Source organism: Miniopterus schreibersii, assembly GCF_964146895.1.
Source record: "Miniopterus schreibersii genome assembly, chromosome: 21".
In the NCBI taxonomy this organism is placed as follows: Eukaryota; Metazoa; Chordata; class Mammalia; order Chiroptera; family Miniopteridae; genus Miniopterus; species Miniopterus schreibersii.
The window spans coordinates 9,278,185-9,295,380 of NC_138123.1; the positions used below are offsets into that span (position 1 = coordinate 9,278,185).

The 17,196-nt window shown below is 41.9% G+C and overlaps 2 protein-coding genes across 3 annotated transcripts in view; one reads left to right on the plus strand and one right to left on the minus strand.

Moving 5' to 3' along the window:
- Positions 1 to 12,090, minus strand: part of CATSPERE (catsper channel auxiliary subunit epsilon) — a 40,900-nt gene extending 28,810 nt beyond the window's left edge. Inside the window, exons 1-8 of the mRNA XM_081123987.1 lie at positions 11,964 to 12,090; positions 9,613 to 9,661; positions 8,534 to 8,607; positions 8,177 to 8,246; positions 7,612 to 7,682; positions 5,203 to 5,227; positions 3,438 to 3,515; positions 792 to 898 (exon numbers count right to left, since the gene is read on the minus strand). Coding sequence (XP_080980113.1) covers positions 792 to 898; positions 3,438 to 3,515; positions 5,203 to 5,227; positions 7,612 to 7,682; positions 8,177 to 8,246; positions 8,534 to 8,607; positions 9,613 to 9,661; positions 11,964 to 12,028 — 539 coding nt within the window. The 5' untranslated portion in view covers positions 12,029 to 12,090. The remainder of the gene's footprint in view (positions 1 to 791; positions 899 to 3,437; positions 3,516 to 5,202; positions 5,228 to 7,611; positions 7,683 to 8,176; positions 8,247 to 8,533; positions 8,608 to 9,612; positions 9,662 to 11,963) is intronic.
- Positions 12,091 to 14,101: 2,011 nt separating this feature from the next.
- Positions 14,102 to 17,196, plus strand: part of ADSS2 (adenylosuccinate synthase 2) — a 29,329-nt gene continuing 26,234 nt past the window's right edge. The window contains exons 1-3 of one of the 2 annotated variants that reach the window (XM_081124134.1): positions 14,109 to 14,394; positions 15,523 to 15,551; positions 15,631 to 15,781. In XM_081124134.1, the coding sequence (XP_080980260.1) occupies positions 14,212 to 14,394; positions 15,523 to 15,551; positions 15,631 to 15,781 (363 nt within the window). In that variant the 5' untranslated portion in view covers positions 14,109 to 14,211. Of the gene's footprint in view, positions 14,395 to 15,522; positions 15,552 to 15,630; positions 15,782 to 17,196 lie in introns of both variants that reach the window. The other variant, XM_081124133.1, reaches the window with a different exon arrangement.

Genomic DNA, 17,196 nt, shown 5'->3' on the forward strand with positions numbered 1-17,196 from the left:
CAGTCTTGACTCTTAATGCTCTTTCCTCTGCAACATGTCTTCATATTCTCAAATAAATATTCTTATACTGCTCTCTGAATATGTGATTTTTATACATTATCTGCTGGCTTCTTATATGACAGATGAAGATGTATCTCTCGCAGCATATACCTACAGATACATCTTCTTTTCTCTCAAATTAATGTCATGATGTTTAGCTAAATCTATAGTTTATATTATTAACAGGTATATATTGTTTACTCCTGAACTAGTTATTATACTAGGAAGAGAAACTATATAATCATATCAATAAGTGCATAAAAAGTATTTGACAAAATCCAACACTCATTCATAATAATAAAAAAAACAACACCTCAGCAAACTACCAACAGGAGGGCACTTCCTCAACTTGATAAAGAATCATCTTCAAAAGAAACACACAAAAACCATGATGATGGGAACCTATGTCCTTTCCTCGTAAGAACAGTCACAAGGCGAAATGTCTCCTCTTACCACCCCTAGTCAACACCACATTGGAAGCGCACATTAGATCTTTTAGTTATAAGTTTCTTGGGGCTCAAGAGGCTAAGAAAGGCTGTGTAAACCTCATGATAACTTACTAACCTAACAGTACTAGATTGCACTTCTCAAGCGGAATTTGTGATGTGCAGTTATGTGTGTGCGCGCATGAGCACGCACAGGCCTGCGCACTGCTGGTCGCAACACTTGTGACATCAGTCACACCACTGTGATAGTCATTTTACTGAATTTTGAAGATGATTTTTTTTATTAGAAATGTAAAAGTTAAATACCCATTCCTCATATTTCTACTTGGAAAATAAATTTTTTTCCTCATAAACGAATGTATGGTTGGCTTCTGTCCCAAAGTGGCCAACTGCTTGCTAAGAACAATGGAATTCTGTAAAAAAAAAAAAAAATTCTTTTTACTCTTTTCACAGTCAATTTTATTTGGAAATTACATCATGTTATTTTGATTTTTTTATTTTAGTTAAGACATTGTTTGTATTGATAAATTTACCACATTTTCAAGATTCAGGTTTGCTTTTTTCCACCATTTGTCCCCCCATTAGAATTTATGAATTATAATTAAGTCATAATACAATTTGAATATACTATGCATAATCAGAATCCTGAATGAACTAAGACTATGAGGACCCTTAAGTGAATACCCTTAGTTTTACTATCAGTGAAATACATAATGGAGCCTCGAAAACCAATCTGTTAGAATTCTCTCTCTATATGAGCCTGCCTTCAAAGCAACATATCCTTTCAAGGCAGGTTTCAAATAATATCTGGAGGCTTTAACAAAAATTTCCTTAGTAATAGACAGATATGACATGCTCCTTCCTTTTCTCATGAGATTTAAGGAGAGGTTGAATTGACCGGAATTATCCCTAATAACGTGGTTTTAGAATAGAGGCGATGGTTTTATTATGGGGAATCCCTAGAATTAAAAAAAATCAGAGAATGAGGGTCAGTCTAGAATTCCATAGCTCCCTTCTGCCCTAATCCTCTAATAATACTTCTGGTTTAATTTCCTAGAAATATGTCAACTGCCTACAAAGGAGGCTTTGAGATTGCCATGATGAGTGTCAGTAAGGGTGTAGCCACTGGAAATATGGGATTATCCAATAGGATGATTTAACATTTTTTAAATTTTTTTTTTTTTTTTAATTGATTGCAGAGAGAGGAAGGGAGAGGGAGAGAGATAGGAACATTGACAATGAGAGACTCATTGATCGGCTGCCTCCTGTACGCCCCCTACTGGGGATCAAGCCCGCACCCCTGGCCTGTGCCCTGACCCTGAATGGAAACATGACCTCCCGGTTCACTGGTCAATGCTCAAGCGCTGAGCCACACCGGCCAGGCTACCCTATTTTTGAGAGTAGGAATGGTGGTCAGGGAAGGCCTCCCTGAAGAATACACATTTAATGATTTTGATAGAGAAATACAGCTTCACCTGGTAAATAATGAATAATAATATTTTTATTTTGTTTCTGAAAGTCATATTCACTATTCAGAATGTTAAATACAACTATCTTTCATATTTCTGTATAGAAAAAGAGTAAATGAAGCATTCTTAACATAGCTTGGATAAGATAGGAATAAAATATAATAGGCAACACATATGACAAGATGACAGAAAAAGGGACAGGTCAAGAAAAAGTTAAGACAATCATGTCAACAAACTTAAAAATATGTTTTTTCATTAAAAGGGTAATTCATGGTATTAAAGAGAATTTTATAAGCATAGAAAAATCACCACATAGAAATGATCAAAAATATAAAAAAACAGTGTATTTTCTTAGGATTTACCAAATGTAGGACATTGTTATATATTCATGTTATATAAACAGAAGTCTATATAAATGATAGCATGATATTCTACTGAGTGAATTATTATCATTGAATTAATCCTCTATTGGACATTTAGGTAGTTTTATTTTTTTCACTATTGGTAATATTATTGCCATAAACACCATCAGACAGAGTCTTTTCCACAGTTAGGGCTATTTCTCTTTTGATTAGATTCTTGGAAATATGATTACTAGGTCAAAAGCTATGAATACTTAAAAAATTATTGATACATATGACCAAAATGATTTCTTAGAGAACTATGACAACTTACTTTATTACTAGCAACCTGTAACAGAATAAATTTTCCTATGCTAGTGCCAACCTTTGCATTATTATTTTTAAAAGTATTTTTCTAGTTGTAACATTAATATGTGAATTTGTGTCTTTGCTTACGATGTTTCCTCTATAGCAACTGCTCATTCCCTTTCTTTTCTATTCACATTTTAGGTCTCAAGTCAGGTATCACTGCCTCCAAGATGCCTGCCATGATCAAATCAGGATGTTTTCACATGAGTGGTTTGAGGGAATTATTTTAGTGCTACAGTTTTGATAAATCACCCACAAAGTAGTTCTGTCAAAATGTAAATTGTCTCTTTGGGTTTTCATCAGTCAACGTGTAACGTGCCTAAGAGACACTCAAATCCTAACTCTGTCCCTGACCCTTCATCTTTCATTCTCTTACTTAACCATCTCTGACTGAACTCTAAATAATCCCTAATTTTTGACTCACTCCTGTATTTTATTTCACCTGTGAACCTCAACCCACCCCCTGGCTCAATAAGGGACTGGACAGATTTTTTTTGAGAGATGACTTCAAGATAGATGCTCAAGGAACACTCATAAAGCACTTTAAAGGTCAGCCCCTTCACGAGCAATGGGACGCACAGAAAATGTGAAAAATGCTCAGAAAAGAATTCTAAAGAAACATTTAAAATTGTAGAGATCGAGCACAAACTCAACTTAATGAGTAATTAAAATGTATTTAGTTAGTTCTGGGCCACTTAAAATAAATTACTCACAGCCCTTAAAAAAGAAACGTAGCCTATTATTTTATCTATGATAATAATGTTTCCACCTACTAGTGACGGTTCATTTGCACTCCACAGCAACTCTTTTGGATCTGCGTTTTCTGGATCGTATATCCATAAAACGATAATCTACAAAATAAATTGTTGGCATTTCTTTAAATTTTGGACACATTTCATTTTTAGTTGTGGCAAAACATAACCATAAAAATGTTTTTATTTATTTTTAAAATTATGATTGTCCCGTTTTTATGAAACAACTCAAAGACATACGAAGGAAGAGTTAATAAGATGCCTCTACATCTGAGGTAACTAATGTTAAAATGTCATAGGAATGCTTATATATCTTTCTCTGCGCTCACGGACAGACACAGCACCGCCCTCCCCACCCCCACCCCACACACTCGCGCACATTTTACAAGAGTGAAGTCACACTACACAGGTTTTTTGTAACTTGCTTTTGCCACTTGATCCACCATGGCCATTTCATTACATGCAGACCTAATTCTTTGTTTTCTTGTTTCTAAGTTCTAGTGTCACGTGGGGACATTAGTTTCAGCTCCTGCGCTTTCTATCTGCAGACACACATTAGAACATCACCCCTGTCTACTAGGGATTACACTGTGTCTAATATCCTTGGCTCAGAATTCAATTTTACAACTTTGACTTTTAGTTCTTTTATTATGTCTGACAAAAAAGAAAACCCCTTAACTTGCTTTTAAATTCTATACACACGCATGTGCCCATATTAATGTAAAAGTTGGTACTGGCAGTATACAAACACATTTTCTAAAGGCATTTCTATATGTTTTGCGTGAGATGGGGGTTATGTTGCAGTATTCGGGTCTGTAATATGTTTTTAACTTCTGGAAGTTTCCGTCTTTTTCTCATATTAAAATTTCTTATCCACAAATAATACTTTCTTGCTTTTTTTGCATGATTACAGCTCTAACCTTAATAAACAATTGTATAATGTCAATTGGATTTGGAATAGGAGTACGTATCGATAGACACATGGGCTCCTTCAACAATCTTGATCCAATATAGGAAGTTTACTTATTTATTATTTTTTACTGTATCTTTTTCTAGTATATCACTGCTTTTAGAAAATTAAAATACCATAGAGCTTTAATTTCTACATATTATAACTTGATTTCAATTTTTAAAAATTTGAATATGTCTATCATATTTCTGATCACCCTCTAACCCATATATTAAACTTTTAATCTCAAGACCCATTTATTGTCCTAAGAAGTACTGAGAATTCCATAGAGCTTTTGTTTGATATGGGTCAGACCTATCAATATTTACCATATAATAAATTAAAATTAAGGACATTTAAAAATATTTATTAACTTATTTTAAAAACTACAATAAAGCCACTGACAGGTTAACATAACCAACTTATTTTTATGAAAAAGTAACTATTTTCCAAACAACAACAACAAAAAATAGTAAGAATGGTTGTTTTACATTTTACATTACAAAATCTTTTTAATACGTGGCATAAAAGAACAGCTGGATTGTCCTCTGTGTTCCTGCTTTCAAGCTGTTGGTATATGTTGTCTTGGTGGAAGTATATAGGGAGAGTCTATCGTCACACAGGTATGAGGCTGGAAAAGGGCAGACCTCACAGACCTCCTAAAAAGGTCTGTGGAGCCCCAAATATATCTTAAACCATACCTTGAGTACCACTGATGTAAGCAAATTTTGTTGAAAAATTAGTTTGGAAAACTCTTCTGGAAATTGTGGAAGATAAGAGGGAAATAATACAGCAGTGCTATATGAAAGATATACAAAATTTTAAAAAATGTTTTACCTGCGTTAAATTGTGAAGGACGTTCCTGTTGGGAAAAAGAGGAATCATATTTTAGTAAACAGTATGCTAAATATTAGTTTGAATATTCTACTTTCAATAGACATGTCTCTAAATCTTGGAATATTCTCTTCATATTTCATTAGAGATGAATTATTACGTGCTAAATGTAAAAACAACTACATGTGGCCCTGGCTGAGTAGCTCAGTTGGTTAGAGCATCATCCTGATACACCAAGGTTGAGGGTTCGATCCCTGGTCAGGGCTCATACAAGAATCAACCTGTTAGATTGGTGCTTCCCAAATAATAACGTACATACAAATGACTCCAAGATCTTGTTAACACGCAGGTTATGGTTCGGTAGGTCTGGAATGAGGCCTGAGATTCTGCGTTTCTAAGTTCCCGGGTGGTGCTTGTGATGCTGGTCCTCGGGCCACACTTTGAGTAGCAAGGCCCTATGCTGCCAATAAATGCGTTGGCAGCGGAATGAGCAAAAACACTCATTCAGTGGCACACCTTGGCATCGAGCAGGCAAGAGCTATGAATATTCTTGTTTGAACATGCATGAGTCTCAAAGACATAATGTTCAGAGAAAGAAGCGAGTCACAGATGAATACATGATTTGATTTAAATAACATCCCCAAACTGACAAAACTAAACAATTTCTTGCAATCAGATATTGGTAAACTATAAAAAAGCAAGGAATTGTTTCATATACAATATTCAGGATAGTAGTGACTCTTGGGGGATGAGTAGGATGTGATCAGTATGGACATGAAGCTTAGTCTAAGGTCCTGGTAATGTTCTGTTTCTTGACTGCGTCATGGACTCATGGGTATTAGTTTAATTCTTATTTGGTGTGTTTACAGGTGATAGATTGTGGACATTTTATAACCTCTGTAACAGAAAATACTTAGATCCCCCTGAATTCTCTCTTTTGGGCAAGCCTGTTCCTTTCCCCCATCCCCCTGCAGGTGCTTCTTCTGGTTTTGTTTTCATGAAGGACTATATCTGGATGAGGGCAGACTGGAGGCCGATCTCTTTCACTAGCTCTTGGGGCTCAGTGTGTGTGACTGAGGTTGGAAACCCACGAAAATGGCTATAAATGCTTTCTTGGTAGATTCTCCTCTCTGATGTTCCTATGGTCTCTCCTTGGGGGAAGTAGTAAGTAGCCCATTTGACCACAGAGGCAGGTTCTGCTCCCCAATTCAGCTGTACAAGGAATCCCCCCCCCCAATTTTCCCTCATCTATTTCTCAATTGGTTCAAAACCCACAGGGGGAAAGCTGGTGGTTGCTTGGCATCCCTGAAACCCCCAACAAGGACAGAAGCCTGCTAGTTTCATGGTAGAGACCTGACCCTCGCTTTCTGGGAAGGTGGCAGTAATTCGGAGAATGGCTGAATGTATGCTCCTGGAGGGGCTTGTGAAATGCAGTTACCAGGACTTTCAATCCAAAAACTGTGCATAAACTGCTGAGCCATCTGACTTTAGGGACCATGTGGACCAGGACAACGAAACTATCAACAACCACCATGCTTTCTTGAAGACACCAGTATTCTGATCTGTTCTGCCTGGGTCATGTGCCAATCCTCAGCTAAGCACGTGGCCCACAAAATATGGAGTAATAGAGTTAGTGTCATATAAAAATTACATGAAATTAACCATTTCCTCACAGATTAGAGGAGGGGTAGTTCCCCCAAAAGAAGGGATGTTAAGTAGATAAAAAGAAATAGGTACATTATAGTTATCTAGTTAGCTGAGGCTATAAAGACAGTTCTTTGTATCCTATACAATGCTTAGGATATTGTCTTGACTATGATACTAAAAGATATTCTGATTCATTGATTTTTTTTTTTACTTATCGAGTGATTTTATAATGCAGTTAATTATTTTTCTTGTACCAGTTTTCCCTTCTTAGTTATACTCATTCATTCTCATGTTACAGTGGGTTTGAAGAGCTACCCAAGACAGATAGTCCTTTTGGAATATAAAGTTTATAACAGAAATAAAAGAACCTTGTAGTCTGAAAAACTGGAGTCAAATCCCAATTCTATCTTTTAGTGGCTGTGTATTTGTGTCCAAATTATTTAATCTATTCAAGCTTCCATTTCTGCATTTATAAAATAAAGACAATAATCCTTACATTTGTGTGTTTATTATGACAAGTTGAGAGAGATAATTTACATAAAATAGAAGCAGTACATGTTCAAATAGTGGTTGCTATTGCTATTTTTATTATTTGTTCTTCAATGTAAGTTTGGCAGTATATTTGAGGTTATTTTGATTGGTGGATGAAAGCTATATGGAAACTATAATGTGGATAACCCATTTGTTAATTTTGTTGAAACTTAAAGCTAAATACTCTTAAAAAGCATTCATAACCTTTGTATTATGCAATATTGTGCCACTTACTTAACTTTATAATACCACAGAAAGCACGTATTAGAACTTTCCACAGATAAATGACGTTCTTCTTCTACATCCTAAAAGAAAATGCAAAAGAAACTTCAACATACGAAGTTAACTTTAAGTACAAATTTAGATACAGGCATCAACATCATTATTTCATAACTTATAATGTGCTAATTATCTAAGATTAGAGGAAGTATAATAAATAAATACATGGTTTATTCATAAAATACTAGTTCAATTCTTTAGTTACTCTCTGTAATTAGGATGTGAGACCCCCTCAGCTGGGAGTACTATTATTGCAACCATGGTAACTGGGGATTTAACATACCAATAAAAAGGCTAAGGTGAAAGTCATATATCATTTCATAACTTATAATTTGTGGAGAGAGATCTAAAAAGTAATGACATGTGACAGTAATTTGAAAATACCTCTTATTTATAGTTACAACTTATACTATTTAAAACAGGTTAAATTAGGTTGAAAACTCAAAAAAAAGGGGGGGGAAATAAAGCGTAACATGGATGATTATGCAAGTTTAATGAGTTATCATTAAAATCAACTTACTGAGTTTATAACAATTGGTTTTATAGTCTGAAAACCAGGAGAGGAACAACGCAGTTCTGTCGTGGGCGATCTAGCATTTAAAGAAAACACGAAAGGAGAAATAAGTGAAGATGCATATGAGATTAATAAAAATTTTCCTGCTAATCCTTGAGCCTAAAAACTTATGTATGCTAGTAAGAAAAAGAAAAAAGATAGCAATATTTGACTTCTACTTTGATTTCATTTTTCTTTTCACATCTATTTAATAGGAATAAATTTACATCAAGTCACAGCCTTGAGTCTGAATGCCCACACGATATGAATGCTTTGTCACATGTAAATACACATACACGTTGATATTCACGACAAAAATATTACCTTTTATTTTTCACAGAGCAAGCTGCTGGCACACTCCACTCAGAAAATGAATTTCCCTCATACTCTAACTTAATCTAAAAAATAAGATAAAATAGTTCAAACAAAAAATTTGCTCCAAAATTTTCATCTCATCGTTCAGATGTAGGGTTCAATTTTCTGGGTCCTTATTATTTAAAGAAATAATTAAATTTCATTTCTTTGAAATTATGTAAAGTAATACAACAAAGGAAAAGTAACAACTTTTCTGGGACACTCAGTAGTCTGCTCCAAAATTATAAGATTTTTATTTCAAAAATAATATATTAAGCCCAGCTGGGGTGGCTCAGTGGTTGACTATTGGCCCATAAACCAAGAGGTCACTGGTTCGATTCCCGGTCAGGGCACATGCCCCGGTTATGGGCTCCATCCCCAGTAGGGGGCGTGCAGGAGGCAGCCAATTGGTGTTTCTCTCTCATTGATGTTTCTCTCTACCCCTCTCCCTTCCCCTCTCTCTAAAATCAATGAAAACATATTTTAAAAAATAATATATTAAGTATCTAGGAGGTGACTGGTACTCTAGTAGGTTCTGAGGATAAAAAAAGAAGACAAATGAGACATGAGGTTTTTTTATTTTTAATTTTTGAAAAAATATTTTTAATTGATTTCAGAGGAGGAAGGGAGAGGGAGAGAGAGAAACATCAATGAGAGAGTCATTGATCGGCTGCCTCCTGCACGCCCCCTACTGGGGATTGAGCCCACAGCCCGGGCATGTGCCCTGATGGGGAATTGAACTGTGACCTCCTGGTTCATAGGTCGGTGCTCACCCACTGAGCCACGCCAGCCAGGCATGACATGAGTTTTTTAAAATTAAATCACAAAATACTCAAATCAACAGTACTTATTTTTGCTACTTACATATTTAAGGACTATTATTGGAGAGGGGGATCTATATTAGGAAGAAGTGAAATGAAGGATATGAAACAAAAATAAAAGAATGACACTGTGCTATACAACTGAGTATGATTAACTCTGCCCTCTGTCCTATGGTAAAATAAAAAAAATTAATACTTAACTATAGTTTAAAAAAATTAAACACTTACAGTACTTCTGGTATTAAAAATGCCGTAATGAGGGCTGTTAGTGTAATATCTGTGGAGGAAAAGGTCAAATATTAATATTAAAACGAATTTCTCCTCCAAAGAAGAGGTATTCTATGCATGGTCAGAGCATGCCTGGGCTGCCAAGAGCTTTACATTTCTGCCCAAGCATCTCCCTGGAGAGCATGGTCAGGGCTAAAACTGAGGATTATCCCTGAACTCTACCCACCACTCGAGGGGTGTTAGGGTTTGCTCAGTATTTGAAGACACTGGGATTAGAAGTACAGATGCTCCTCGACTTATGATGGGGTTATGTCTCAATAAACCCTTTATAAGTTGAAAATACCGTAATTTGAAAATGCATTTAACACACCTAACCTACCAAACGTCATAGCTCAGCCTAGTCTACCTTAAACATGCTCAGCACACTGACATTAGCCTACAGTTGGGCAAAGTCATCTAAGATACAGCCTATTTTATAATAAAGTGTTAAACATCTCATGCAGTTTACTATGCATATTGTTTTCACAGCACCATGAAGTCAAAAAATTGTTAAGTGGAACCATCACATGTCTGCAAATACTTTTATATCTTGTTTTTGTTTTAAATGAAAACTGTTGAAGACTATTGGCTATATTTCTTTCACTTATGAACTGAGTTTGAAAAATGAATAAATATTAAAAACTTATGAAACGGCATTGCTTGTTTGAAACACTGAAGAGCAAATTTTTGTGAGTCCTTATTCATTATTATTTCTATTATTCAGGGTACTTTAATTTCTGTCCGTATGATCTATCTGAAGCAGCACTGTCCAGTATAAATGTAATGCAAGCCACTTATGTAAAATTAAACATTTTCTAGTGGCCACATTAAAAAAGCCAAAAACAAGTGGAATTGATTTTAATAATATATTTTATTCAACATGTAATCAATATAAAACAATTATTAGTGAGATCATTTACATTATTTTCTTGGTACTGTCTTTGAAATCAAGTGTGTATGTATTACACTTACAAAAGATCTTAATTTGGACTACCCATATTTTGAGTGCTCAAAAGTCCTATGTGGCCTGTGGCTCTCACAAAGCATTATCTTTATTTTAAATTTAAAATTTCAGTTTACCTTTAATATTATTTTGTATTGGTTTCAAGTGTATACCATAGTGATTAGACCACCACATACTTTACAAAGTGTTCCCCCTGGTATTTCCAGTACTCACTTGGCACCATACAGTTACCGTAATATAACTGGCTATCTTCCCTAAGCTGTACTTTACATCCCCATAACTACCAATCTGTACTTCTCAATCCCTTCACCCCTTCCATCCAGTCCCCTAACCCCCCTCCCCTCTGGTAACCACCAGTCTGCTCTCTGTATCTACGAGTCTTTTTCAATTTTGTTTATTTTGTTCTTTAAGATTCCACATGGAAGTGAAATCATATGGTATTTGCCTTTCTCTGGCTGACTTATTTCACTTAGCATAATACCTCCGCGTTCCATCCATGCTGTTGCAAATGGTAAGATTCCATTTTTCAGGGCCAAGTAATATTCCACTGTATACATATGTACCACAGCTTTTTTTTATCCACCCCACAAGACAGGGTTTCTCATCTTTTTATAGAGAAGAAACTAAAGGCCTAAAATGGTCTCTTAGAATGCTGCATTTTTGCCTGCCCACGACTTCACTGACCTTTCCAGGGCCTCTCTTACTATTTGACCTCTCCTATGTGTCCAGTGCGGTGCCCTGGATCCCTTCCATCTGAAACCTCCATAATGGTTTGATTTATTGTTGATATTCTTACCTTTTAACGTTGCCGGGCAACAATTACTGTTACAGCAAAAACCTCCACTAAATGGGATATTCGAAGGGGATGGCTTTTCTGGTTAATCATCCGTATTTTAACCTGTGTTGAAAATCTTTCTAAAATACTTGGATGCACTTCATTCAACCATTACCTACCTAGTGATCCTAGTGAAGTGTCTCCCCCCCCCCCAGTCTCCAATCTCTGGGGGCGATTTCGGGGTTCTCGGTGGCGCCTCTCCTCTCTGGCAAAGGCAGAGCGCAGCAGGAGGAGCCGGGTTCAGGGTCCGCAGGCGCGCAGCCTGGTCCAGCTCCTGCGCCCCCAGAGCAGCCAAGTCCTAGCGGCGTCCCCCCCACTTTCTGCCTTCATTCATTGAAAACTTTCGCAAGGGGGCAGCGGGGCGCTGGGGTTCAAGATGAAGCCCGAGGAGCAGACGGCGGCCTGCGCGGGCGGGTGGGCGGTCCCGGGACACGGGTGCGCGGGGAGGGGCCCCACCGCCCCACTCCCGGGGCGCCCCCACCCGGGGCCCCTGCCCGGCACCGGCGCCCCTACCTCCACACAGCCGAGCCGCAGCAGCTCAGCCAGGACAGCAGCAGCGCCACCCCCGGGGCGGACATGGCGCCGGGACCCTGCACCCAACCGCCCCGGCCTCGCGCTCCCCCGGGGCGCCCACCGCGGGAGGCGCGGGGGCGGGGCGGGGGCGGGGCATCCGGCGCGTGCGCGTGCGCGTGCGCCTGCCCGTCAACCCCTCCCCCCCCCGGGCGCCTGGACCTGGGATGCTGCAGGCGAGATGTAACCAGACTTTAGGAACCGCACTTTTTTTTTTTTTGGAGCAAAACCACTTGGGACAATCCGAGTCGACTGAGTGAAGGTAAAACTTTTAAATTCGCGTCTCTTTTAGCCCACGTCTTCCTCGCGTTCTGTATGGAACCCCTGCAATGACAAACAGGCATCCGGCAGTGCGCCCCGTCAGCGACGTCTAAGTGCCACGAACGAACGGTCGCAGGTGCTCATGGAGCACCTACTGTGTGCGCAACACTGTCTCCTGCTCTTGAGTACTAAGAAAGAAAGGACAGCCTCCTGGTTGACAAAGGGGCTTGAAAGCTTGTGGTCAAGCCAAGATGCCCACCAAAGGTAATCACGGAGTATTAGAATTTATTTGTTTACTTGTCCGTAGGCCAAATCATCACAATCCGGAGGGGCTGCAATTGTATTTTTATTCCTCATGCCATCAGTGCCCTGCACAATCTTAGTTTGGTTTACTGACTTAATGAATCATTGAATAAAAATAATAAAATACGCTCTGGGGACCATTAGAGAACATCATCGTGTGTGTGTGTGTGTGTGTGTGTGTGTATATATATATATATATAGTTCTCTATATATCTATATATATATAATGGTTCTCTCTATATATATAATTTGGGAGACATTTTATTAGATATATTTTATTATTTTCTCTTTTTTACTTGGGAGACAGTACATTTAATGAGATCCTATGCCTACTTTTTTTTTTTCTTTGCCTGAAGCAATTTTATATCAGAATTCTATGTCATAGTTAATTTGTGTTGTAGTTGGAAGCAGCAGGTATACTCTGGAATCTGGCGGCACCTAAAACCCTAACAGCAGCGGGATATACAGAAAAGGGCTGGGCTCTGGACGCAGGCTGCCCGGAGAGCAATTAAGCCCTTACTACAACAAGTTACCTTTCAAGCCCTGGAAACCAAGGATAAGGTAGTATTACCTGCCTCACGTGGTTGTGGGCAGTAAAAGAGCTAAGTGCATTACGGTGTTTGGCACATCCTATGGGACCTCGGTAATGCACGCCTCCTCCCTGAGCCTCTAAATGTAAAATGAGAAGGGTTAGGACTCAACTTACCTCCGATTTTCTGGTCTAACATCCTCTCCTTTATTGCTTTACTTTTGAGCTGGCTCCTTTCTGGTCCCTGTCCCCATCTCTGTTCTTACTTCTAGGCCTTTACTTTCCAATTTGAAACCTACACGTTCCGATTCCAGCCCACTTGTATTACGAAATTCCACCCTTTGTATTTTGTACACAATCTCCTCCCTTAATAAAAACCATTAAAAAAATATTTTTTTTCCCCTTCGCTGTGCAACCCGCTTCAGTGCCTGCAGCCTACGGGCGGAGGCCAGGCAATGGTTCAAGGCCGCAGTTTGCTCTGGCACGAGGCACAGTGAGAGACCCCGGGGGACGGGTCTGCCGTAAACCCAAATCCATGCATTAAAAAATCATTTCAAATCGAACGCTTTCAGAGACCGAAACCCCCACATAGCCAACCCCGTGGTACCCAGAATGCGTCCCTTCAGCCCAGAGCGTTGCATGCCGGGAGTTGTAGTCCGGCGCTGGAGCCCGCGCCTCCGGGCCTCTCGCGTTTGCGCAGCGGGCGGAAGCGAGGGGAGGCGGGGCGTTGAGGCCGCGGCACGCTCGAAGCCCCGCCCCCGTCCCTTCCGGTCTCCGGGTGCGACCGGCAGTGGGGCGCCAGGCCGCGGAAGGGGCGTGGCCTAGGTCCCGGGGGGCAGCGGTTGCGGCCGCCTGGGCCTCTTCCCGCGGGCGGTGCTGCCGAGGCCGGCCTGCGCGGGGCAGTCATGGTCGCGGCTTAGAGGGCTGTGGGGGGCGGGGCCTGGCGGGGGAGGGGTGGCGGCCGCGCGGGGCGGGGCGGGGCGGGGCCGGCCCTGGCTCCCTCTTCCTCTGCATGTGGCTCTGGGCTGCAGAGCAGTTCCGTTCGCGCTCTCCCGGCTGCCGGCCCCCCCTCCGGGCTCTCCTCGCGTCACTGGAGCCATGGCGCTGGCCGAGACCAACCCGGCGGCATCCTCGCTGCCCAACGGCGACTGCGGCCGCCCCAGGGCGCTGCCCGGAGGGAACCGGGTGACGGTGGTGCTGGGCGCGCAGTGGGGCGACGAAGGCAAAGGGAAGGTGGTGGACCTGCTGGCGCAGGACGCCGACATCGTGTGCCGCTGCCAGGTGAGGCGGCCGCGCGCCGGCGGGAAGCCGGGCCGAGGGGTCGGGCCCGCAGCCCGGACCCTGTCTCCAAAACGCGGTGTCACCTTGAGCGCCTCGCCTCCGGCCGGGAGCGGCGGCGGCGGCGTTGTGGAGAAATGGCGGGAGGTCGGAGACCCCCGGCCTGGGCGCTCCGGGGGCCGGGCTTGGGGCGGCTCTGGAGGAAGATGCGGGCGGGCCGGGCGCCCCGGGGAGATGCGCGACGGCCGCGCAGTGCAGCTCCGGGCCGCGGGCCGGCGCCGGCGTGGGGAGGGATGCGGCCCGCCTCGGAGGAGGTGCCGCCCGAGGCCTGCGGCTGACCCCGGCCCAGCCGAGCCCGCGGCATCCTCCGCGTCGCCCGCCCACCCGGGGAGTGGAGTGGGAGTGGATTGATTGCCCCGAAACCCAGGCTCGCCCCGTCCCCCCCGCAGGCCCGGAGCTGGCAGATCTCTGCCTCCTCGCGCCCACGTTGTTGACACGAGACCCCACCCCTGGGCTCCGCACGGGCGAGTGGCCCCGCTGTGTCGCTCCCGCCCCCCCCCCCCCCGGTGTATTAACATTAAGGGGAGATTATTTTTACTTGTTGGCCCCCGGAGGACGGGGATCCCAGTTCTCTTACGAATGGAGGCGAGTCAACACAAGGATGTCAAAACTGGCGTTTGGAAATAGTGACATTGTTGCGCCGACATGGAAAGTGAGCTTTGGGGAAATAGGACGGCGGTTACTTCCTACCGAGGGGCACGTGGTCCTCCGTGTAAGCTTTCTGCCTAGTTGTCGTTTCCTCTGAAGCAGCCCAGGGGCTGGGCCCTTTGTAAAGGCTCTTGGGTAACCATTGCCAATTCCAAAACTCGAAAGACTTTTGAGCAGTAACCTGGTTCAAAACAAAGTGTGATGTCTGTCTGGTTCGCAGTGTTTCTGCTTCGCGAGCATGCATGGCACAGTGTGATGATGCTGTGTCATAGATGTCCTGACAAGCCAGGAGGCCCGCTTGAGTCGAAGCTCTCTGCCTAAAATGGAATAAATGCCACTTGAGCGTGCAGAAACACGGTAGTAAAAAGCTAAATACAATTATTCTAACTTATCTTGTTTGTTTGTGTTTTTTTTGGCACGCAGAACTCCACCCTGGCCATTCCTCAGCTAAGGTAGTTGCCCAATTGGCCGTTAGCAGTCTCCTAGCACCACCGTCACCTCTCCCTGCACTCCAACATTCTGTTCCTCCAGCCCTCTAGCAACACACCCACCTTGCTTAATAACACTCCTCCAAGTGCTGTCCTTGACCTGTTGCTCCACACTGCCTTGGAGCTGCTCCAGGAGCCCGGCCTTCACTTCCTTTCGTCTTCACTTCAGATCAGGTCCCGCTGTTGGGAAAGAGGTATGAGAAAACGCGACTCTTGCTGTGCAGAAAGAGAGCCTGAGGGCCTGTCTGTCTCCTTCACTCTGACTCCCGATCCACTTCCTCATCTGGGAACGGTAGTACTCGGGGCTGAGCTACGGTATGGAGCTCGTAGGAAGGTTTTGGGAAGGCTCTCATCACGACATTTATTAGAGAAGATCTTCAGTTTTAATATCCCTTTGAAAAACAGTGGAATTAGTTTGTAGGTTGGAGATACTGCTGTTACTGTGCAAGTAGTCTTGAAGGAGGTCATGGACCAGTGGGCCCTGATGCCCTTGGAAAGTCTGGAGAGAAGTGGTCATGAAGAGGCCAAGTTGGGCTTTCACGTGTTAGCTGAGGATAGAGGAGAAACAGACGAACAGGCTTGTTAGGCAGGCTTTCCTCACTTGGAAACTTGACTTCCTACCTTCCTTTTATAAGTCTAAATCTTTATATAGTCTTCCAGTGCCTTTTAAGAGTTCATATTTGAGCTTGAATTGCCTTGTTTGATGATTCAAGTTTTGAGTATTATTGAATGTATGTACTTTGTTAGAATTTACTATTTTTTGTGATACTCATCCCATAAACTCAGTTTATACAGATTGTTTCTCCAGAGTGGTATGTATACATAATGTATCCATGTTTCAACAATCGAGTCATAAAATAAGGAATTTCTTCCAATATAAAACACAGTTTGTAAGGGGAAAACTGTATTTTTTTTCTTTTTGGAAAGAATAGATGCAAAGCCAGTGGCACTTTTATTATCGTAACACTTAAGGCCTATATTTCAGATGCAGGATTTATAAGGAATTATTTATAACTTGGTAGATACTCTAGATATCTGCACCCCTAAGTTCATTGCAGCATTATTCACAGTGGCCAAGACATGGAGACCACCAAAGTGTTCTGCGATAGAGGACTGGATAGAGAAGATGTGGGACATATATGCTGTGGAATGCCACTCAGCATAAGGAAAGATGAAATGCTGCCATTTGCAACAGAGGGAAGTGGGTGGGGGGTAGTAAAGGGCAGAGGAAGCCAAATTTATGGTGATGGAAGATGATTTGACTTTGGATGGTGGGAAAAAAGAAAAGCTGAAAAGGGCAGGGATTGTGTCCACATGGAGCTTATAGTCTAGTGGACATCTGTCACGGAAACAAGTACTGCCAGGGTGGGGATGGAGAAGGCTGCAGGTACAGGTTTTTCAAACGGTTAAAGTAAGGGAATAGGGAAGGTCTCTTTCTGGCAGCACAAAAGTAGTTTTGTTAGGAAGCCTGTTACTGCTTTTCCACGTAAGTCCTCTCAAAGGAAATAATTATACTTGATTTCCTTCATTTTGTTGAGCAGAGACCACAGAGGTTTTAACTGTTGCAGTGTATACCGGGCTTTAAGCGAGGGCCTGTTTATTGTTCCTG